Raw genomic sequence first — 24,829 nt, 5'->3', positions numbered from 1 at the left:
TACCTCGCCAGAGTGTCCAACGGCCGATTATCTGTTTGGTGTGTCACCTCTCTTAGTCAGTTAGTCATGACAGTTACGGAAAGATGGGGGGAAGGGTGAGCTTGCTCTGTTTTCTTTGAAATTTACTTGGAACGTCAACAGAAGTGACACCATGCAGGAACTAAGGAGGACGTAAGTCTGTTGCTCTCAGTTTAGTGACGAATAGTTACTTGTTTAAAGGTCAATTTGGAAACGGCTGTATGTTTGTATAATGTGACCGTTTTTGACTCTCATGTCAATTTACTTGAAAGTATATATTTTGCTTTCCTTAATTTATTTTATAATTACATTTTCTTTAATTTATTTTTATATTATTATTCTTGCCTTATTGGCCTTTATTGGGGTAAGTAATAAAAATCCCATCTTTTTAACCTCAATTTGACTTCTCCTGAGTGTTTACACCTGCTCACGACTTTTCATCTACATGTACACACACACACAGACACATGCATGCACACACACACACACACACACACACACACACACACACAGACACACGCACACACACACACACACACACACACAGAAACATGATTGATAACAGAAGATAATATATTTTACTACAGTAACGACGTGTTAAAGTCAGTAAACGTGATGATGTCACCGCCCAGTTTCTCACTGCCTCCTACAAAAAGATGATAAATAATAATGAATTTGAATGCATTTAACAACCACCAGGTGGCGATAAAGTCTGGTGTAATTATGTGGGATAAAAAACAAACATAAACTCAAGAGCATTTTTTGCACATCTTTTAAAAATAAACTTAATTAATATCCACCTGAAAGAAATGTCAGAAACAATCTAATAGTTTTCATTTTGTTAGACTGTTTTTCACATCATCTGATAGTGTCTGAACAGAGAGATGGAGGAGGTGTGAGTCGACCCAAAACCAGCTTACTTTAGGTTGCCATTATCATCACAACCGAAAAGCAATGGACCTTTTTTCACAGCAGACATGTTGACTTGTCATAGTAGAAAAAGCACAGCTGACATTGATAACCTTAACGATGGCTCAGTTCCATCAAGTGTCCCAGTAAGCTATTTCAGTGAGTCAGCATGAACAATACCAGGACCTCTCCTAAGTGGAACGCAGCCATCAATAATGATTTTGAATACACCTGTGCTTTTCCTACTATGACATGTCAACATGTCTGCCGTGAAAAAGGTCTATGTCCCGTGGTGGTCTATAGGAAGGACTTCCCCTTTGTTTTGGTAATAATGAGGCTGAACGTGAGCCAGCAGAGTGAGACGTCTGTGTGTTTGTTTCTTCCTATCTTTGGAGAGAGAGAGGGAGAGAGGCAGAGAGAGAGAGAGGGGAGGAGACAGAGAGAGAGAGAGAGAGAGAGAGAGAGAGAGAGGTTCAGTCCAGGCAGGTGTCACCGTCACTTCCTGCTGCATCTTTACAGAACATCTTCCTCCGTGAGTTGACCGACTCGTGTGTGATGGAGAGTGAAGCCAGAGGAGGATACCACTGGACAGCCAAGCGGCTCCGGATCGGGGAGGAGGCCGGGGGAGAGGAGCCCGAGGCCGGGGACGAGGCAGCAGGGAGCCAGGGGAGTGCAGAGAAGGTGGGGGAACAGTTTCTGTCAATACTGCTGTAAAATCTGGTTAGAATGGAAATAACAATGTTTGTGTCATTAGAAAACTGCAATAGGCAAGTTAACACTAAATAACATTTAAATAAATATGATGGGAAGAAGTAAAATGTCATCTGCTTAACATAAGGGACATGGGATGCTGCCAACGTTCTGGTTGTCAGCTGTCATTTGGCTGCGTTGTTGAATATTATAACAATCTTACTTGCGATAAATAAACAGATATTAAAGTGTTCTCAGTTCTGCTGCTTCCAGTATTCTGCTAAAATACAACAAACTGCTTGTTGGATTTAAACAAATGAAAGGAAATAATTTCTAACTTTCTCTTATTGAACAAATTGAACATTGAATTGAATATAAAAGGCAGCACTAAAAAAGAATGACATTTTAAAGTGCAGTTTTCTGCTGAGATTTTACTTTCAGCTGTTACAAGTTGGCTCCTGCTTGTAACATAAACAGAGGAAGCTCACACAAGAATATACGTAATGGCTTGTTTTGGCCAAACTGAAAATGATGCAAACATGAAAATCAGTAATGTCATGAGTGTAAAAGTGAAAAAGTCAAAAGGTAATGTCTAAACAAAGAGATGGTGTCTCTGGGGTGATGTGGAGAAAGCCATCTTAAATCCCAGGAGCCAGGATGAACAGGTGTGCCACATCTCCTGAGGACCCTGGCCTTAGCTCCTCTGCTCCTGCTGTGCGTGCGTCCCTGTGTGTGTAACAAGCATAGTGTGCGTGCGCTGTGCACGAGCCTAGGAGCATTTTACTAATGCTCTGTTAAAATAACAATGAAATGCTGCGTTATTGACTTTAGACCAGGTTTTTGTTGTTCAATGGCGCGATCACTTCCCGCTGCCTCAAGATAGCAATACTCCCAGAATGCACCTGAACACACCTCCCTGTAAGACCAGCATGCCCATGGGCGCACATATGGGCGCAGGTGCATTTGCTATTTAAACGACGTGGGCGCTGGACGGGAAATTGACATCTGCGTCGGTCTTAAACTAGCAAAGACACTTCTGCTTCTGGCTTTGCGCTGCGCCGGGTGCAAGATCGGACCCTGAGTGTCTTTCAGTATGTCGCAGCCTTTCGCGATGTGTTTATTGCACCACTTGATATTGCGATGATGATAAAATTGACGATATATTGTGCAGCCCTAGTTTGGCAACCTTCGGTCTACTAGTCCGCTTCTCCAAGCTCTGTGCTACCTACCTACCCTCTACGTTGCCCACCTATTATTACAACCCATTCTCATTAAAATATTGGCACTTGGTCAATGTCTCTCAGCGCCAGATACCGACACCTAAATCCCCCTTTAGCGTCTGTAGGGAGGGCAGAGGAGCAGATGGGCCGTGGTGCTGTAAGATGACATAGTACTTAGAGAGACAACAGTAGAGAGTAGTATGTAGGGAGACAACGTAGTATGTAGAGAGACAACAGTAGAGAGTAGTATGTAGAGAGACAATGTAGTATGTAGAGAGACAATGGTAGAGAGTAGTATGTAGAGAGACAACAGTAGAGAGTAGTATGTAGAGAGACAACAGTAGAGAGTAGTATGTAGAGAGACAGCAGTAGAGAGTAGTATGTAGAGAGACAACATAGTATGTAGAGAGACAACGGTAAGAGTAGTATGTAGAGAGACAACGGTAGAGAGTAGTATGTAGAGAGACAACAGTAGAGAGTAGTATGTAGAGAGACAACAGTAGAGAGTAGTATGTAGAGAGACAGCAGTAGAGAGTAGTATGTAGAGAGACAGCAGTAGAGAGTAGTATGTAGAGAGACAACGGTAGAGAGTAGTATGTAGAGAGACAACAGTAGAGAGTAGTATGTAGAGAGACAACAGTAGAGAGTAGTATGTAGAGAGACAGCAGTAGAGAGTAGTATGTAGAGAGACAACGTAGTATGTAGAGAGACAGCAGTAGAGAGTAGTATGTAGAGAGACAACGGTAGAGAGTAGTATGTAGAGAGACAACAGTAGAGAGTAGTATGTAGAGAGACAACAGTAGAGAGTAGTATGTAGAGAGACAACGTAGTATGTAGAGAGACAACAGTAGAGAGTAGTATGTAGAGAGATGACAGTAGGGAGTAGTATGTAGAGAGACAACAGTAGAGAGTAGTATGTAGAGAGATGACAGTAGAGAGTAGTATGTAGAGAGACAACATAGTATGTAGAGAGACAACGGTAAGAGTAGTATGTAGAGAGACAACGGTAAGAGTAGTATGTAGAGAGACAATGGTAAGAGTAGTATGTAGAGAGACAACGGTAAGAGTAGTATGTAGAGAGACAACGGTAGAGAGTAGTATGTAGAGAGACAACAATAGAGAGTAGTATGTAGAGAGACAACAGTAGAGAGTAGTATGAAGAGAGACAACGGTAGAGAGTAGTATGAAGAGAGACAACAGTAGAGAGTAGTATGTAGAGAGACAACAATAGAGAGTAGTATGAAGAGAGACAACGGTAGAGAGTAGTATGAAGAGAGACAACAGTAGAGAGTAGTATGTAGAGAGACAACAGTAGAGAGTAGTATGAAGAGAGACAACAATAGAGAGTAGTATGAAGAGAGACAACGGTAGAGTAGTATGTAGAGAGACAACAATAGAGATTTCATTGAAGTCTGATCAAATGCTCTGCAGACAAAGAGCATAATGGGAAACATATATCCAAACAGAAATGTTTGTCCCATCGGCCCAAGACACCAAACTCACCGGTCTGAACAGCTTTACATTTGAATCATTTAAATCTCACAGCTTCTGTTTTTCTGATCTCATGGAGCTAAGTGCTCTCGAACGGGACAAGATTAAACATTTAATTAATCAAACTTTGAATTAAAGATGAGTTCATGTGTCACCAGTTATTTTCAGTGATATATTCAGAGCTGCAGCTCTCTGCAGACTTCAAAGCACCTTTGATCTCACAGTTTTTTATGGTTATGAAAGAGAGAGAAGATCAAACAGAAATCACCAGTCGAGGTATAAAACTGACCCGAGTCCCTCAGTCTGACTGATGTAGAAAGAGGAGAGTCGTAGGTACCCAGAGAACCCAATTTCATTCAGATATCTGGAGGTCAGCGGTCAAGGGACGCCTTTGAAAACGGCAATGGCAGTGTTATTTAGTTTCATACACTCTAAGGAATATCAGATATCTGAAAATCCCAGAATGCATCTGTGGTGTAGCCAGACCTTCCTCCACAGCGATGTGCAGACAAAGATGGGAATAGTATGAGTATGAGTTGAGCGACTTGTCTTTGAAAAAACACACAGTGTTAAACCTCGTTCAGACATCACACAGCTCTGTTTACAGGAGCTGCACAGGGACAGACACACACACACACACACACACACACACAGAGACACGCACAGGCACACACACACACACACACACACACACAGAGACACGCACAGGCACACACACACACACACACACACACACACACACAGAGACACACAGACACGCACACACACACACACACACACACACAGACACACACAGGCACACACATACACACACACACACACACACAACCACACATACACACACCAGGGTTTTTAAATGATATATCATTCTGCCTCGTTAGCGGCGTTAAAAGCTCCTTAGCTCAGCTGATGTTTACAGTGAAGCGTCAGGGAGGAAGAGGAGGAAGAGAGCCAGCCTGACAGGGAGGAAGCAACATGTCAGTGAACGCTTAGACACACACACACACACACACACAGACTATAAAGACACACGCATTCACCAAAAAAGGCTGCGTAAGCTGCAGAGGTGAAGAGGTTTCAAAGGCAAGGCAGCTTTATTTGGACAGCACATTTCAGCAACAAGGCAAATTCAAAGTGCTTTACATAAAAGATACATTAAAGAGCAGTTAAAACCGTTAAAAATATAAAAACAGATCAAATCCAAGAATACAAGTTACAGTGCAGTATAAGAAAAGTCTCCTGTAAAATAACAGAGCTGCAGTTTTCTGGCAGTTTGTTCCAGATATGTGGAGCGTAAAAACTGAACGCTGCTTCTTCTCTGTGCTTAGTTCTGACTCTGGGGACAGAAAGTAGACGTGTCCCGGACCACCTGACAAGTCTGGATGGTTCGTAATGTAACAGCCGGAGCGTGCATACGTTCCCACATTTCTAAGAAAATTAGGCCCACAACCCTATGTTCCTACATTTCTACGATTTTTTTCAAAATTCGGCTCCATGTTCCCACATTTCCTTTTTCATAAATTTGTATCAGATTGTATCCCCCTAACCCTGACCCTAAAAAATGTTGTGGGAGGATAGGGCTTAAATTGAAGGGAAATGTAGGAACACAAGACCTAACTTCAAAAATGTCCTAGAAATGTGGGAACATAGGGCCTAATTTTAAGAAAAATTGTAGAAATGTGGGAACATAGGACCTAATTTTAAGAAAAATCGTAGAAATGTGGGAACATAAGACCTAATTTTAAGAAAAATTGTAGAAATGTGGGACTATAGGGCTGACCCCGTAGCAGCAGATCAGAAATAAACCGTTCAGTGCATTATAAACCAACAGAAGCATTTTGGAAATCAAAGATATATCTCGGATCGTTTCCACGGTTGACTCATGAGTTTCGTCTGCAACACCTTCTCTTCCTCCTCGATGCCCCGCTGTCATGTTTCAAACACCCGCCTCCCGCCATGCCGTTGCTATAGTAACCGAGGAACACAGCGTGGGTGCAGTGTGGAGTGTGCAGTCGTCCGAGCAGACCACAGCCTGTAATAACATCTCTGAGAAGCTGTAGTCTGTGGTTAACACTTCTCAGACATAATCAACCACGCTTTGCTGTGATAGGCCGAGACACCTGACTGTAGATTGTAAAAAAAATAGTGGACGTAGCATCTGTAACAGAGTCACCCATAGGCGTTCTGAACAACTCCTCCATACGACAATACCCTCTAATACGACCCACAGGAGCGTTTTCATCCAAACCACCATCTTTTTCCTAAGCTCAACGAGTCGTCTTGGTGCCTAAACTTAACTGTCATCCACATGTCAGGAAATATATATAAATTTTATTTTATCCGAGGTGTAGTCGGAAGAGATGTGTTTTTAGCCTTCGGCGGAAGATGCGTAGGCTTTCGGCCATCCTGATGTCAATAGGGAGCTCATTCCACCACCAACTCCTCCACTTCATCCCCCCTTTAAATGCAGGAAACTGTGTATTTGTGTGTCATTTAGTCAACCGGACTCTTTGAGCTGAGACAAACAGAAGTGTAGGACTGATGCTGTGAGTCAGATCAGAGCATCTGCAGGTCAACGCCCCGAACAACCCCAACGAGGGCACGTTTCCTGCCGCCGTTTGGTGTAGAGCGTCTGAAGCTGCTGCAGAAAGCGGGTCAGGCTGCAAAACCTGCAGCGCTGACTTCCTGACAGAGACGGAAAAAAAACATGTTTTTTATCACTTATCTCTGTCAAGATTTTCCGACCGTAACCGTCAACATTGTGTCTCAGCCAGAGATCACGTCCCGTCTGCAGAGACACACGAGAATCAATAAAGCTTTATGTTATTCAAGATAGAAGCCGAACAAAGACACACATGAAGAAGTATTCTGATTCTTTACTGAGGTAACAAATACCACATGTAGAATAACACCATGTAGAAATACTGCATCGCAAGTAAAAGTCCTGCATGTACACAAGTATTCTCAGTTTTAATGTTAAGTATCAGAAGTAAAAGTACAGACAACACACAGCAGACAAAGATGGTCACAATAAAGGACTCTGTGAGATAAATTAAGGTCTCATGCACACTGGCTGCGTGGCATGAGTGTGGCGTGAGTGTGACAGGAGTGTGGCGTGAGTGTGGCGTGAGTGTGACAGGAGTGTGGCGTGAGTGTGGCGTGAGTGTGACAGGAGTGTGGCGTGAGTGTGACAGGAGTGTGGCGTGAGTGTGACAGGAGTGTGGCGTGAGTGTGGCGTGAGTGTGACAGGAGTGTGGCGTGAGTGTGGCGTGATCGTGGCGTGAGTGTGACAGGAGAGTGGCGTGAGTGTGGCGTGAGCGTGGGGGCTGCGTGGCGTTTTCTATGTCTTTACACACCAGAAACGTGTCTGATGCGGCGCTGCTGCTGCTAGCCTTGTCTGTACACATGTATGTTTCCCATTGATAAAATGAAATAATAGCGTGTTCTCTTCTGTACCAGGTCACTACAGCGGCGTGGGGAGGGGCAGTTATAGACTATGAGGCGTGTGCAGATGCGTCACCCCGTTATTAAAAGAGTTATCTAGGTCTGAACTCTCAGAGAACTCTGAGTTGAGCCAGGGTACGTTGTTTACATGGCGTTTGAGAAACCAGGATATTGCTTTAACCTGAAAATAATCTGGATTTCATACTGCATGTAAACACTGTGTGTGTTGTCTCAGAGATTCAGTTGTCTTCTCTCTGCAGGACGGCGTGAAGGACAGTCACCGCATCGCCCCGTCCCCCGTCGTTCACGTCCGGGGGCTCTGTGACGCCGTGGTGGAGGCCGATCTGGTGGAGGCGCTCGGCAAGTTCGGCAACATCTGGTAACATTATACCTTCAAAATACTCACTTCGTACCAGAGATGGGGACTCGAGTTTGAGACTCGGACTAGGGCCCTATTTTAACGATCTAAGCGCACGGTGCGTTTAGGGCGTGTCCGAATCCACTTTTGCTAGTTTTTTTGGGGGGCTTTTCAGCCTTTAATCGATAGGACAACTAGGTGAGAAAGGGGAGAGAGAGGGGGAAGACATGCAGGAAATCGTCATAGGTCAGACTCGAACCCTGGACCTCTGCGTCGAGGCATAAACCTCTAAGTATATGTGCTCCTGCTTTACCCACTGACCCAACCCGGCCACCACTTTTGCTAGTTTGACGGCGGAAAAAAGGGTCCGTGTGCTGGGCGCATCATTAATCAGAGGTGTGTTTTGGGCATAACATGCAATCAACCAATCAGAGATCATCTCCCATTCCCTTTAAAAGCCAGGCGCGTTTGGACCTTGGAGCATTGCTGTTATGATGGAGGATTTGCACCGTAATATTTTTATTTGTAATCTTCTGCATGTGTGTGTGCTGCTGTGTGTCCCTGTGTGTGTAACAAGCATAGTGTGCACGCGCTGTGCACAAGCCTAGGAGCATTTTACTAATGCTCTGTTAAAATAACAATGAAATGCTGCGTAGCGATAGCAATACGCCCAGAATGCACCTGAACACACCTCCCTGTAAGACCAGCACGCCCAGAATGCACCTGAACACACCTCCCTGTAAGACCAGCACGCCCAGAATGCACCTGAACACACCTCCCTGTAAGACCAGCACGCCCATGGGCCACAGATGGGAGCAGGTGCATTTGCTGTTTAAACGACGTGGGCGCTGGACGGGGAACTGACAACTGCGTCGGTCTTACACTAGCAAAGACACTTGCGTTAGGCTTTGCGCTGTGCCGGGGGTAAGCTAGGGTCCATCGTGTCTGGTAGGAATATGTCCCACACACAGTGACGTCAGACTTGACTCAGACTCGAGAATAATCTTTATTTTTAGGAAACCTCTGACGAGCTGATCGTTATTATTCCCTCCGTGCGTAAGCTCAAACATTCAATTCAATTCAATTCAATTTTATTTATAGTATCAAATCATAACAAGAGTTATCTCGAGACACTTTACAGACAGAGTAGGTCTAGACCACACTCTATAAAGCCCCAACAATTCCAATAGTTCCCCCAAGAGCAAGCATTAGCAGTGGCTATTGCGACAGTGGCGAGGAAAAACTCCCTTTTAGGAAGAAACCTCGGCAGACCCAGACTCTTGGTGGGCGGTGTCTGACGGTTGGGGTTATGACGGTACAGGATGTAGCGTGGCACAGCAGAGCATGGGTGGACGCGGTGGACGCAGCAGGACGTAGTCGGGCATTGCAGGGAATCGCAGAGCGTAGCAGGGTGTAGCAGGTCCATAGCCACAGCTGCACCCAAGACCCAGGTCTTGGTGTCGCCCTAATCCGAGGCGATGTTCTGGGTGAAGAAGAAACATAAGGACTCCGGGGAGTAAACTCCCCAGAGCTAGGTGAGTAACAAGCACTTCTGAGACATGATGTGCATAAAAGGAAACAAAAGAAAAGAGCGTGTCATAAGAAGGAACTTCCTCGGCAGTCCAGAATTATAACAGCATAACTAGGAGAGGCACTATATTATTGATTATACGATAGGTAAATCTGATGACTGTAAAGAGAAGCAGAGAAAAGCAGGGGTGCTGTGTCTGCAGCTATATACCCTGCCCCGCCGGTCTAGGCGTTCACTGCAACTCCTCACTCCCTAACTATAAGCTTTATCAAAGAGGAGAGTTTTCAGTTTAGTCTTAAATGTAGCGACGGTGTCTGCCCCCCGAACCCAGATTGGGAGCTGGTTCCACAGGAGAGGAGCCTGATAGCTGAAGGCTCTGCCTCCCATTCTACTTTTAGAGACTCTAGGAACCACAAGTAACTCTGCATTCTGGGAGCGTAGTGCTCTAGTGGGACAATAAGGTACTAAGAGGTCCTCAAGATATGAAGGAGCTTGACCATTTAGAGCTTTATAGGTCAGAAGAAGGATTTTAAATTCAATCCTGGATTTTACAGGAAGCCAATGGAGAGAAGCTAATACAGGAGAAATATGATCTCTTTTCTTAGTTCTTGTCAGAACACGCGCTGCAGCATTCTGGATCAGCTGGAGAGTCCTAACGGACTTATTTGAGCATCCTGATAATAAGGAATTACAGTAGTCCAGCCTGGAAGTAACGAATGCATGGACTAGTTTTTCTGCATCATTTTGAGACAGGATGTTCCTAATTTTAGCAATGTTACGAAGGTGAAAAAAGGCTGTTCTAGAGGTGTGTTTTAGATGGGCGTTAAAGGATAGATCCTGATCAAAAATAACTCCTAGATTTCTGACAGTAGTACTTGAGGCCAGGGCAATGCCATCCAGAGTAATTATATCTTCGGCTAATGAGGTTCGTAGGGGTTTGGAGCCCAGGACAATAACTTCGGTTTTGTTTGAGTTTAACATCAGGAAATTGTAGGCCATCCATGATTTTATATCTTTAATGCAAGCTTGAAGTTTAGCTAGCTGGCTGGTTTCGTCTGGCTTGATTGACAGATATAATTGGGTGTCATCCGCATAACAGTGAAAGTTAATTGAGTGTTTCCTAATAATATTGCCTAGAGGAAGCATATATAAGGAGAATAGAATTGGTCCAAGCACTGAGCCTTGAGGAACGCCATGGTTAATTTTAGCGTAATTGGAGGGTTTATTGTTAACATTAACAAATTGCGATCGATCAGAGAAGTAGGACTTAAACCAGTTTAGTGCGATTCCTTTAATGCCAACTAAATGTTCCAATCTCTGTAAGAGGATGGTATGGTCAATAGTATCGAATGCAGCACTAAGATCTAATAAGACAAGTACGGAGACAAGTCCTTTGTCTGATGCAGTTAGAAGATCGTTAGTGATTTTCACCAGTGCCGTCTCTGTGCTATGATGCTTTCTAAATCCTGACTGAAAGTCCTCAAATAAGCTATTGCTATGTAGAAAATCACATAACTGGTTAGCGACTACTTTCTCAAGGATCTTGGAGAGAAAGGGAAGGTTAGATATAGGTCTATAGTTGGCTAAGACCTCAGGATCGAGGGTGGGTTTTTTCAGTAGAGGTTTTATCACAGCTACTTTAAATGACTGCGGTACATAACCTGTCAATAAAGACATATTTATCATATCTAACAATGAAGTGTTAACCACGGGTAACGCTTCTTTAAGTAGCTTCGTTGGGATGGGGTCCAAGAGACAGGTAGATGGCTTAGCTGAAGAGACCTTTAGCATTAATTGTTGAGGGTTTATAGGATAAAAGCAATCTAAGTATATGTCAGGTCTAGTCGTTCTTTCTAGCAGTCTGTCAGTTAAAGGTGACCCATTAGAGGTTGGGGGAAAGAGGTGATGAATAGTATCTCTAATTGTTATAATTTTATCGTTAAAGAAACTCATGAAGTCATCACTACTCAGAGCTATAGGAATAGATGGCTCTATAGAGCTGTGGCTATCTGTCAGCCTGGCTACAGTGCTGAAAAGAAACCTTGGGTTGTTCTTATTTTCTTCTATTAGTGATGAATAGTAGTCTGATCTGGCCTTTCTTAGGGTCTTCCTATAGGTTTTCAGACTGTCTTGCCAGTCTAAACGAGATTCTTCCAGTTTGGTGGAACGCCATTTACTTTCAAGTTTGCGCGAGATTTGCTTTAATTTACGAGTTTGGGAGTTATACCAAGGTGCTAGTTTCCTTTGCTTCATCGTCTTCTTTTTAAGGGGAGCAACAGAGTCTAAAGTCGTCCGTAGGCAGGCCGTAGCATCGTCTACGAAATGATCAATTTGAGAGGGACTAAAGTTTACATAAAGATCCTCTGTTATATTACGGCACATTAATGAGTTTAGTGCTGTTGGAATATCTTCCTTAAATTTAGCTATAGCACTGTCAGATAGGCTTCTAGCGTAGAAGCTTTTATCTAATTTCGTATAATCGGGTAGTAAGAATTCAAAAGTTATTAAGAAGTGGTCTGATAATAAAGGATTTTGCGGGAATACTATTACGTCTTCAATTTTGATGCCATATGCCAGCACAAGGTCGAGGGTGTGGTTAAAACAGTGCGTGGCCTCATGCACACTCTGACTGAAACCAATTGAATCTAGTAGTGAGTTGAAAGCAGTACTAAGGCTATTGCTGTCAACGTCCACATGGATATTAAAATCACCTACAATAAGTACTTTGTCTGATTTTAGGACTACACATGATAAAAACTCTGAGAATTCCGATAAAAATTCACAATATGGACCTGGTGCTCGGTAGACAACAACAAATATAATTGGCTGTACTGTTTTCCATGTTGGATGCTGAAGGTTAAGAACGAGATTTTCAAAAGAGTTATAATTTAGTTTAGGTTTAGGATTAATTAACAGGTTAGAGTCAAATATGGCTGCAACTCCCCCTCCTCGGCCTGAGCCTCTAGGAATTTGAGTATTAATATGAGTGGGAGGAGTGGCTTCATTTAGACTGACATACTCTTCATGGCCCAGCCAGGTTTCAGTTAGACAGAATAGATCAATTTGATTATCGGATATCAATTCGTTTACTAGTATTGCTTTAGAAGACAGAGATCTGATATTTAGTAGACCGCATCTAATTTTCCTATCCTGTTCTATCATTGCAGTGGTAGTTGTAATTCCAATTAGGTTGTTAAGTATTGCCCCTTTTTTGGTTACCTGTGGCTGACGTGAACTGGATGCTAAATTGACTATGTTTGCAGTCAACTCCTTATTACTTAGGGGATTCAACACTTTGTATGGTCTATTGTTGATTATAACTGGAATAGTACTAGTATTACATTTTACCCTGCAGAAAACATTTTCAGATTCATTCACTTGTAAAGTGCCATTAGGATCAATACCTGGGGGGCATGAATCTGTGATATTTTCAACAGAATGTCAATACTTGTCAAAACATACCTACGTAATAAGTAACAAATCTGCTGCTGCCCTTGCACAAATACAACCCCCCCCAACGCCGCTCTGCTCTGTCCACAGCTACGTGATGATGATGCCGTTCAAGCGCCAGGCTCTGGTGGAGTTCGACTGCGTGCAGAGCGCCGGGCGCTGCGTGACGCGGGGAACCCGCGAGGCCGTCTGCATCGCCGAGCGCCAGGCCTTCTTCAACTTCTCCACCAGCCAGAGAATCAGCAGACCCACCAACACTGACGACCCCGCCAGTGGGAACAAGGTCCTGCTGCTGTCCATCCAGAACCCGCTGTACCCCATCACCACCGTGAGTCCTGCAGGGACCAGGGAGGCAATGATATCCCTAATATACCGATGTTTGTCCTTTTTATATACATCAACATCGGTCCTATGAGCCAAACTGGCCCATTATCAACAACCGATAATTATTATATTATTATTATGTTATTATATAACATTGTTAGGTAACTCTCTCTCTCTCTCTCTCTCTCTCGCTCTCTCTCTCTCTCTCTCTCTCTCGCTCTCGCTCTCGCTCTCTCTCTCTCTCTCTCTGTCTCTCTCTGTCTCTCTTTGTCTCTCTCTCTCTCTCTCTCAGGATGTTCTGTACAACGTATGTAACCCGATCGTCAACGTCGTGCGCATCGTCATCTTCAAACGCAACGGCATCCAGGCCATGGTGGAATATCCTGACCGTGTGTTTAAATACTCTGTTAGAAGGGAAGGTACTACATTCAAAATCATACATAAAGGAACACGCCGACTTATTGGGACTTTGTCTTATTCCCCGTATCCCCCAGAGTTAGATAAGTCCATACATACCCACCACTAGCCTAGCTTAGCACAGATCCTGGAGGTAACTGGCTCTATCTAGCCTAGCTTAGCACAGATCCTGGAGGTAACTGGCTCCATCTAGCCTAGCTTAGCACATATCATGGAGGTAACTGGCTCTATCTAGCCTAGCTTAGCACAGATCCTGGAGGTAACCGGCTCCATCTAGCCTACTGCTCCCAATAAGTGATAAAATAACGCCAACATGTTCTTATTTACATGTTGTGATTTGTATAGTCACTGAGTGGCCAAGTAACAAGGTCACATGAGACACAGCCATCTTCTAACCGTATACATACTGGGAACTATATTCTCAGAAGGCCAAGCACTGCTAATGAGAAGGGTATGTATGGAGTTATCTCACTGGGGGATACAGTGAATAAGCTAAAGCCTAAATAAGTCGGCGTGTTCCTTTAGGGGCAACAATCTTTGAAATGATTCCAGTATTAAGTGAGAGCCACCAGACTCCATGTAAATAATCAGTACTTTTATCATCGTAAAACACACTTCATGGTCTACAGAAACAACAAGACAAAAAAAATAAGTTAAAACTACCAAAAGCCGTCTTGGTTCATCTTCCCACTGTTCCAACAATCACCACTCCAAAATCCATACGGGTAATTTTCTCTCACTTGTAGATTTACCCGAGGGCTGCAATAATCTGCCAATTATTTTCTAAATGTATCAATTGTTGAGGCTATAAAACGTCAGACAACTGTGAAAAATGCCCCTGATGGTGAAGTCTTACAATAGTTATAATAAAAAAAATAATCTAATACCCAAAGATCTTCAGTTTTATAAAATAAAAGACAAAGTGAAGTAGCAAATTCTCACGTTTGGGAATTTGGAACCAGCTAATGTTAAACATTTTGCTTGAAAAATAACAAATAAAAAAAGTTGCTGAATCCTTTTCTGCTGTGAGACACAGAGAATTAAAGGTAATTGGACTTGAGGGAAATGTTTGGAGACCTGTTTAGGCACAGTGGAGGTTGTTGTTGTTGTTCCTCTTTGATTGGAAGGCTGCTGGAGTCATCCTTAACGAGCTCGTTAACGTTTGGGTCCATGGAGGACGCTCAGAAGGCCAAACTGGCTCTGAACGGAGCCGACATCTACTCCGGCTGCTGCACGCTGAAGATCGAATACGCTCGGGTAAACACACACACACACACACACACACACACACACACACACACACACACACACACACAGGAATACTTGACAAGTAATGTTTAGATCCTGTTTGAATTGAGCCATGAATTACACACAGTTGGGGGCAAGTTACTTCTAAAATGCAATAAATTATAGATTACTAGTTACTGTCATTTGAGAGTAATTAGTTACATTACAATATTACTGTCTGTGAATTGTAATGCTTTACACTACTTTTGCGTTACGATTGAGCTACTTTCACCAAAATAACAGCAGAAGTTGGACTTGGCAGGTAGCTTGTGAATTTCATCATGGGATCAACAAAGTCTCCTTTTTATCCACTACATACATCATAGATTATTCATAATATTTTGTATAAGTGATATGAATATGCAAAGTAACTAAAGCTATAAAAATAGAGAAGTAAAAAGTACAATAGGCAAGTAGGAGTAAATGAAAACACTCAATTAAAAGTACCTTACAGTTGTAGTGAAGTACGGCATAGTTACTTTCCATGGCTGTCAGCCGTGTAGCAAGCCTAAACATTAATTCCCGACATGTTTCTATCTGTCAGCAGCTCGGACACACTGCTGTCCGAGCTGACGTACCGTCACATGTTGGGGACACAGATGTTGTCCGTACCATCTCTGGTTCTGGCTCTAACCACGGGAACAGTGACGGGACAGCTCTCTTCAAGGCAGCGTTATAACTCCTGAAAATAATGACCATCTCGCAAATGTATCTGTCTCTGCAGTCATCTCAACCATCAACCACAGCAACAGGAAATAACACTCAAAATAACACAATGTTTCGCGGTGTTGGTGAATTCTTAAAAAAAAACGAACTAAATGTTGCGTTAAAATGCGTTGTAACTCGGGTTACTGAGATAGTAACGGGTATAATATTACCGAAATGTAATTAGTAATGTGTTGTATTACTGCGTTACAGCAAAAATAAATACATTACTGTCATGGGCGTAGCACAAAATTCTGGGCCCTGTAGAAAGACATTTTCTATGGGCCCCTCCCCGCATCCACAGCTATTCATTCTAGCATCTTTTTGGGCTCTCCTCACATGAGAGCCCTGGGTACTCAGTCCCCTTTTTACACATAGACAGTAAAAGAAATGGACACAGCGACGTCATATACTTCGACGAAGACCAGTGAAGTCACTTTACATTAGCTGTTTAAGTTTAATTACTAATGTTAACTAGCATTTTAGCTAGCAATAATTAGCCTGTGTCTATGTTATCTCCTTACATATACCTACGCTCTCCGTCTCTGCTAGATTGGGAATGATTGAGATTTCTCTTGGCACAGCTACCAGAAGACTTCCAACTTTCAGACAGGTTGCTCACGTCACATCTACGTCTTCAAGCTCAGTTGGAGGCTGCTCAGTAACGCTCAGCCATCACCGGAAAAGTGACTTCTAATATCCTTCACTGGTTTCCGTCCAGAGCAATAGGCTCTGTTGGTCCATTTTATATATACTGTCTATATGGGGAACATAAGCTAGTTAGGTGATGTACTGTATATTGTGAGAGACAAGAGATGTAGTTCACCGAGCGGTTTCACACTAAACTAAGTGGTACTACGACAAGCACACGACAAACTGACACTTTCTTCACTCGCTAAATTATCTTTTAAACTGACAAACATCATGTGTGTAATTCATGGCTCAGTACAAACAGGATCTAAACATTATTTGTCTCTCCCCCGTTCGGACAGATGTTTTCCGAAATAAAGTCCCATGGGGTCCAGCGGAAAGGGAGGGACTTCACCTCTCTTTACACACACTCAGTCTTATGCCCACGCACACACATACGCACACACACACACGCACACACACCCACCCAGAGGTGCTGTGCTCTGTCGCCCCCTGCAGCCCAACAGACTGAACGTCCTCCGCAATGACAACAGCAGCTGGGATTACACCAAACCCTTCCTCCTGCAGCGAGGTAGGACACACACACACACACACACACACACACACACACACACACTAACACACGCATGCATGCACGCACGCACATGGGCACACTAACACACGCATGCACATACACACGCACACACACACACACACTAACACACACACACTAACACATGCATGCATGCACGCACGCACATGGGCGCACACACACACACACACACATACATGCATGCACGCACGCAAATGGACACACACACACACACACACACACACACACACACAGACACACACACACACACACACACACACCACTCCCTCTCTTCTGGGGGTGAAGAGGTGTTTGTTATGATCCTGAACGTTCAATGTGACCTTCATATTGTTCTTTAAATAACTGCATGGTGAAGAATAGAGGGGGTTGCCGAGGTGACGCAGGATGGAGCTCAGCGAGACTCAAAGGTTAAACTGCAGCCTGGGGGGCTGGAAAAAAATGTACACCAAGACACACTTCTCTCGTGTGTGTGTGTGTGTGTGTGTGTGTGTGTGTGTGTGTGTGTGTGTGTGTGAGAGTGTGTGATAATATGTGTGTTTGTGTGTTGCAGAGCGAGGAAAAGGGAGGCAGCGTCAGGCCATCCTGGGAGAGCATCCATCCAACGGCTACGGTCTGTCTGTCTGTCTGTCTGTCGGTCCATCTGTCTGTCTCTCTCTCTGTCTGTCTGTCTGTCTGTGTGTCTGTCTGTGTGTCTCTCTCTGTCTGTCTGTTTGTGTGTCTGTCTCTCTGTCTGTCTGTCGTTCTCTCTGTCTGTCTGTCTCTGTCTCTGTCTGTCTGTCGTTCTCTCTGTCTCTCTGTCTGTCTCTTTGTCTGTCTGTCTGTCTATCTCTCTCTCTGTCTGTCTGTCTCTTTGTCTGTCTGTCTGTCTGTCTGTTCATCTGTGTGTCTTTGTTTCAAAAACGCAACTTAAAAATGTAAACATAGTAGCAGAGGTGTAATGTAACTAAGTACATGTACTCCAGTACTGTCCTTCAGTACCAAATGTTGAGGTACTTGTAATTTACTTAAGTCTTTTCTTTTCATGCCACTTTCTACTTCTACTCCGCTACATTTCAGAGAGAAATATTGTACTTTTGACTCCACTACATTTATCTGTTACAGCTTTAGTTACTAGTTACTTTACAGCTTTAGTTACTAGTTACTTTACAGCTTTAGTTGTATATAGCTCTATGCTGACTGTGTGTCCCTGCAGGCCCACAGCGCCCCCTGCTGCCTGCCAACAGCCGCTACAGGAGGAGCAGTGAGGAGGTGCACGACATCGTCTCCTACCCGCTGATCCTGCCTAAGACTTCCTCCTCCTCCTCCTCCTCCTTCCTGGGCCACGCCGCCTCCAGCTCCGTCGCCATGATGAGCGGCCTCCATCCTGCAAAGATGAACTGCAACCGCATCTTCAACCTCTTCTGTCTGTACGGCAACGTGGAAAAGGTGTGAGCTGTCACCCCCCCCCCTCACCGTAGTTACATACAGTGTGTTTTTATGAAAGCCTTTGACGTCAATCATCTGAAATAATCTCTGCGACCTGATTGGTTGTTGTCTGCAGGTGAAGTTCTTGAAGAGCGTTCCCGGCACGGCGCTGGTGGAGATGGGAGACGAGTACGCCGTGGACCGAGCCGTGACTCACCTCCACGCCATCACGGTGCTCGGGAAGAAACTCAACGTCTGGTGAGTCCTGAGAAACCTGTGTGTGTGTGTGTGTGTGTGTGTGTGTGTGTAATGTGTGTGTGTGTGTGTGTGTGTGTGTGTGTGTGTGTGTGTGTGTGTGTGTATTCTCCATATACAGCGTTTCACTAACTTATTACCAAACGTATAACTCATCTTGTAAAATGGGAGGATTGTTCTTTACTTTTAATACTTTAACTAGTACTAGTACATTTCCTGATGATACCCCCACCCTCCCCCCCCCCCAGTGTGTCCAAGCAGCAGGCGGTGATTCCCAGTCAGGAGTTTGTTCTGAGCGACGGCAGCAGCAGCTTTCAGGACTTCAGTCTGAGCAGAAACAACCGCTTCAACCAATCACAGAGCAGCAGGAACATCATCCAGCCAGCGTCCGCTGTCCTGCACTTCTACAACGCCCCGCCCACGCTGAGCCAGCACCTGCTGCACACGGTGAGATCACACACATACAAACACACACACACATACACAGACACAGACACACACACAGAGAGACACACGCACCAGCTGCACACAGTGACATCACACCGGGGTCGTTTTAAAATGCATCCTTGGTTCCTTCACTCGCTTCCCTTCCTCGCGTCATAGTCCGTCCCAGCAAGGAAGCGTGGGAGGAGAGAGTCCGGGCGGGCGTTTTTGCTTTTTCCGTTGTCTTAATTCTCTTTTTCATCACTTTTTTTATGCTTTTTTTGACACTTTTGACTTGACTTGCACTGTTTGTTTTTTTTTCTAGGTCAGAATTTCAAATTAAAACTTTTTTTTGTGACGTTTTCGTCAATTTTTTCAAAAATAAATGTAACTTTTTTCGATTTGTTTTTCCACTTTTTTTGCGACTGTTTGGTCACAAATTTTCGATGTTTTTGTCAGTTTTTTTGCACTTTTTTTTACGTTTTTGGTCACTGTTATTTTCAAATGCTATAAAATTGAATAACAAACCCAAATTCAGTGAAAGTAGTGAACTAATCATTTATTAATAAGTAATGGTTGTAATAAAACATCCACGTTATTTTTTGGGACAATCTTGCTGAAAGAAACCCAAATTTTCTGATATAGAAACTTTTTGAAAATGGGTAACAGGAGGGGTAGATGTGTTTGTCGCTTATTTTCAAGACATTTGTCACCTGTTTTCTACACTTTTTTCGCCTTTTTCAGACTTCACCCCGCTGTCACACTTGCTCTGAGCGTCTTCATTTTGCCACGGATGGGTTAACAGTTAAGAGCCTGACCTGAAGGGTGACTTGTTTGCCGGTGTTAAATCGCAGAGGGCCATGACAAAGCGCCGGTATTCGACGTGTAATCAAATCAAGGTGTATGTTGATCCCTCTGCAGTCAGCCATGTAGGCGACCCAGGCAACTACTTTCTGTCGTTGCTTCTGTTAAGACTCAGAGACAAGCCTATGCAATGATTCTTGTAGAAATCGGCACTGAAACTCTCCAAACGGAGCTGGAGAACGCAACGTTAGCGCGACCCCGAGAGACTCAATAAAGCGGAGTTATCCTTTAAAGGGGTGATAGAGTGATTTTATAGGGTATTTCACACTGTTCCTTAAGGTCTCCTAATAGGGTATGTAACATTGGTTGGGCTGAAAATGGCCTGGGTGCTATTTTATTAGGCCCTTAACTACCCTGTGAATATGGCCCTATTTGGAACAAGAGCTTTTCTTCCAAATATGGTATGCTCATCAGTGTTGGGAGTAACACGTTACAAGAGTAACGCAATTACAGTAATGTATTCCTTTTTGCTGTAACGCAGTAATATAACGCATTACTAATTAAATTTCGGTAATATTATACTCGTTACAATCTCAGTAACCCGAGTTACAACGCATTTTAATGCAACATTTAGTGGTGCATTGGTTTATTTAAGAATTCACCAACACAGGAAAAAAAAAAAGCTGTATTATTTTCCTGTCGCTGTATTCGATGGTTGAGATGACTGCAGAGACAGATACATTTGCGAGATGGATATTATTTTCAGGAGTTATTACGCTGCGTTGAAGTGAGCTGTCCTGTTTCTGTTCCCGTGGTCAGAACCAGAGATGGTACGGACAGCATGTATGTCCCAACAGGTGACGGTACGGACAGCATGTATGTCCCAACAGGTGACGGTACAGACAGCATGTATGTCCCAACAGGTGACGGTACGGACAGCATGTATGTCCCAACAGGTGATGGTACGTCAGCAGCTGACAGATATAAACATGTCGGGAATTAATGTTGAGGCTTGCTACACGTAAATATCATTGCATTTTATCAGCCGTGGAGAGTAACTATGCCTGTAGTGGAATGGCTTCGAATGACGACCAAAAGCGCTTGTCTTTTACTGTGACCATTTACTGTTCAATATGTTGCAGTTTTACAAACAAGAAAGTGAACAACTTGAGCCTGACGGACATGTTGCTTCTCAGTAAGCTAGCAAGAGTAGCTACACAACAGACAACTTCCGTGTAGCCTACTTCAAAATAAAAAGCACTTCCTGTGACGGTTCGCAGTAATACTAAATTACTGTTAAATAAGGTTGTTTAGGCTACCTTTTCACAAATCAGCTGTAAATCAAGTACTGTAAATAATGTTAATAGTGAGTTTTAATCACACTATAATTGAACATTTCCTTTAGAGTGTTTTAACCTAAACAACATGAATTTCTTATTCAAGTGCTATAAACAAACATTTTACAACAATGCCATACTTTTGAGTATTTTCATTTTCTCCTACTTGCCTATTATATGTTTTACTTATCTATTTTGTATAGCTTTAGTTACTTTGCATATTTATATTAATTATACAAAATATAAATAATCTATGATGTATTAAAGTGGATAAAGAGGAGACTTTATTGATCCGGTGGTGAAATTAACAAGCTAGCTGCCAAATCAAACTTCCCCTGTTATTTTGGTGAAAGTAACTCAAAAGTAATGCAAAAGTAGTGTAACGCATTACAATTCAGAGACAGTAATATTGTAATATAACTAATTACTCTCAAATGACAGTAACTAGTAATCTATAATGTATTACATTTTGGAAGTAACTTGCCCAACACTGATGCTCATGAATATTTAGATGAGCTGCGCGCTGATTGGTTTGAACGAACCCCATAGAAACACAGTGGAGACGAGACAGCAGGTCTCATATTTCAGACACTGCAAAGTTATATGTTGTTTGTCTGCTATTTCGTTATTAAATTCACTTCTGAGACTTTTTTAAGCGAGAAATCAACTATATAAAGCTCAAATATGGGCCGTTTTACGAAAATTGATGGATAATTGCAAATTTGGTAAGACATGTCGGACTTTAGGAGCTCCACACAGTCTAACGAGAAAGCGGCAACCTCCATACCCAGTGAAAGTCACCGTTTCTCGGTTACTGGACTACCGGGGCTCAGGGCTCCGCGGCGCGGAGCTGGCCGGCTGCCAGCTGCCGGCATAACTAGAGTATATTTACAGTTAGAATTTCGTCACGCCACTTATATTACAGCTACCCCAATGTCTTATAAAGCTAACTATGGTGTCCGATTTCAATTTAATGCATGTTTCTAGGAGGCTAGCTAGCTCTCATTGATAGAGTTCCATCCAGCCGCAGGCTCTATCAATGAGACTCACGGACAAGAGGCGTTATTTCCCCAATCGTTTGTTTAAATAACTCAACACATTATAATTACACACATTATAAGATTAAGTGGAACCTGTGGTAAGAGATTGCTGGCGTAACAAGCTCGCTGACTGCTCTCTCACTCACACACACCGGCCATTTAGCAGGAAGAGGGGAGCTGCAGGCCCTGGAGCTCTGGCAGGGCAGCAGCGTTTGGTAGTCCATTAACCCAGAAACGGTGACTTTGCGCAGGTATGGAGCACCGTGGGCTGCCAGCCGTGATGGAGCTCCATCTACCTCACAGCAGGCCGGGGTCTGTGAAGGAAGGTGGGCCGGTCGGCGAGACAGCAACACAGGCAGCACCGGCCGCTGAACTCCGACACACAAAAACAAAATTTGCAATTAGCCATCAATTTTCGTAAAACGGCCCATATTTGACCTCTACATAGTTGATTTCTCGCATAAAAAGTCTCAGAAGTGAATTTAGTGGTAAAATAGCAGATGAACAATGTATACAATTTCTGAGATCTGCGCGATCTATTCAGAAGACTAAGCTGACCTCAGATCAGTGGTGTAGCCTATGTAAATGTTTGGGCGTGACAAAGAGGCAGTGAGATTTGCAGAGGAAAGAGGTGTCAATGGGATTTTGAGGCTCTATGTACGTCTTAGTTACCCAATAAACTGTCATTATTCAACTATGATGAGGTAAAATCGGTTTTGCATTCTATCACCCCTTTAAAACAGAACTTGTTGTTCCTCTGTTTCTCCTCTGCAGCTCTGCACCGAACACGACGTTCCCGCCTTCACCAAGTTCAAGATCTTCGATGCCAAACGTGAGTTCAACCAAACACAGCGCAGACCAGGAGATATAGGGATATACTGGAGTAGATTTTTATACCAGTACTTTTACTTGTACTTAGTTAAACGTTCATCAAAGTAATTCTACTTTTACTTAAATAGAACATTTTTGTAATAAATACTTAGCTGAAATCTGACAGTTTGGATCTCTTTTTCTCCTCCTCCTCCTCTCCTCCTCTTCCTCCTCTTCCTCCTCTTCCTCCTACTCTCCTCTCCTCCTCCTCTCATTCCTCCTCCTCCTCCTCTCCTCCTCTTCCTCCTCTTCCTCCTCTCCTCCTCCTCTCATTCCTCCTCCTCCTCCTCCCAGCAGCCAGCTCTAAGACTCTGTCTGGTCTGCTGGAGTTTGAGAGTAAAACTGAAGCTGTGGAGGCTCTCACCGTCCTCAACCACCATCCAATCAGAACACCCGGTAAGTATTCAGATACTCTCGCTCATACATACATACATACATACATATACATATAAATATACATATATACATATATATATACACATACACATATACATACATACACACATACATACATACATATATATAGATATATATATATCTATATATATGAACGTGTTCTCTCTCTGTGACCTTCAGACACCTCCAACCCCTTCACCCTGAAACTCTGCTTCTCCACCTCCTCCCATCTGTGAGCCAGGAGAAGGATGGCCGCCGCCGCAGTCCTCGCCGCTGCAGGACAAACCGTCGAACCAGAGAGGATGTTGAACTCTCACACTCATTAGAAATCAAATCAATAAATGACTTAATCATCCACGAAAAGACCCTTTCGTATAGGCCCAGATATACTAGCTGTTGTTTAGTAAATCTATCGCTGACATCGCTGTATTCGTCCTCTGTATAGAGACTTTTTTTTTCTACCAAAAATTATACACGCTGGTTAGGGAGTACATGGCTTAAAGAAACTGTTCAAAGGGGGAACTTTATTGAAAAAAGCTTGAGAACCAGTGCACTAGGGGGCAGATCAGGGCCATATATCATCCCCGGCCGACACCAGAAGATATTCCTGGGCTGGAGGGTGGAACAGCTGCTGACCAGCCTGTCAGATGATATGCTTCCCTGCACGTTCATGTGCTGAATTGCATCTCACGGACGCATAGCGTTAATTTCTGAAGACGTACACAGCCGGCAAAGGATACACGTGGAGGCCATCTTACGTACGCAAACGCATAGTTAAAAGCAACTATATCTGGGCCTTTAGATATCAGCCGTCACTGTATTAAGAATAAATCACACAGGAGACGGCGGTTTAGTCGGCGATGTATTTGTTGTTGAACCAAACTCAGGGAGGAATCGCACCAGTTAGATGTCAGAGAGACGAAAATGTCTTTTATTTTGTAATAGTTCATGTTAGTTTGGGTTGGTTTGGCAGTTTGTGTTTTTTTATGTAACGTAGTTTGCAGTTGACAAAGCTGGGTTGGTGGGTGTCAATTTAAAGGGTAACATTAACTTTGTTTTGCAACCTGGACCCTATGTTCCTATGGTTTTGTGTCTAAGTGACTGATGGGAACAACAACTTGACATTGTTCCAGTAATAAGGCAAAACAAGCTACAATCTATGTTAAAAGTCCAATTACACACCTTAAATTTACGTAGCAAAGATGCTGTTTTT

General features: G+C 43.4%; 1 protein-coding gene across 4 annotated transcripts; it reads left to right on the top strand.

The window, feature by feature from the left end:
* Window positions 1-1,387: 1,387 nt before the first annotated feature.
* Window positions 1,388-24,829, top strand: LOC116050948 (heterogeneous nuclear ribonucleoprotein L-like). Of its 4 annotated transcripts, none has more exons than XM_031301169.1 (13): window positions 1,391-1,608; window positions 8,033-8,151; window positions 13,202-13,439; window positions 13,728-13,813; window positions 15,013-15,109; window positions 16,994-17,066; window positions 17,638-17,697; window positions 18,280-18,512; window positions 18,628-18,749; window positions 18,995-19,193; window positions 23,125-23,182; window positions 23,515-23,616; window positions 23,797-24,829. In XM_031301169.1, exons 1-13 carry the CDS (start codon window positions 1,483-1,485, stop codon window positions 23,850-23,852), a joined length of 1,569 nt encoding a protein of 522 aa, XP_031157029.1. In that variant the 5' UTR covers window positions 1,391-1,482; the 3' UTR covers window positions 23,853-24,829. The 4 variants fall into 4 exon arrangements, with proteins under 4 accessions (XP_031157031.1, XP_031157032.1, XP_031157029.1 ...); XM_031301170.1 differs by having other exon boundaries at window positions 1,392-1,608; window positions 23,518-23,616; XM_031301171.1 differs by lacking the exon at window positions 18,995-19,193 and having other exon boundaries at window positions 1,388-1,608.

The sequence above is a fragment of the Sander lucioperca genome, chromosome 4 (assembly GCF_008315115.2).
Source record: "Sander lucioperca isolate FBNREF2018 chromosome 4, SLUC_FBN_1.2, whole genome shotgun sequence".
Taxonomy (NCBI): domain Eukaryota; kingdom Metazoa; phylum Chordata; class Actinopteri; order Perciformes; family Percidae; genus Sander; species Sander lucioperca.
Note: the sequence above shows the minus strand (reverse complement) of the source record. Positions and strands in the feature narration are given on the sequence as shown.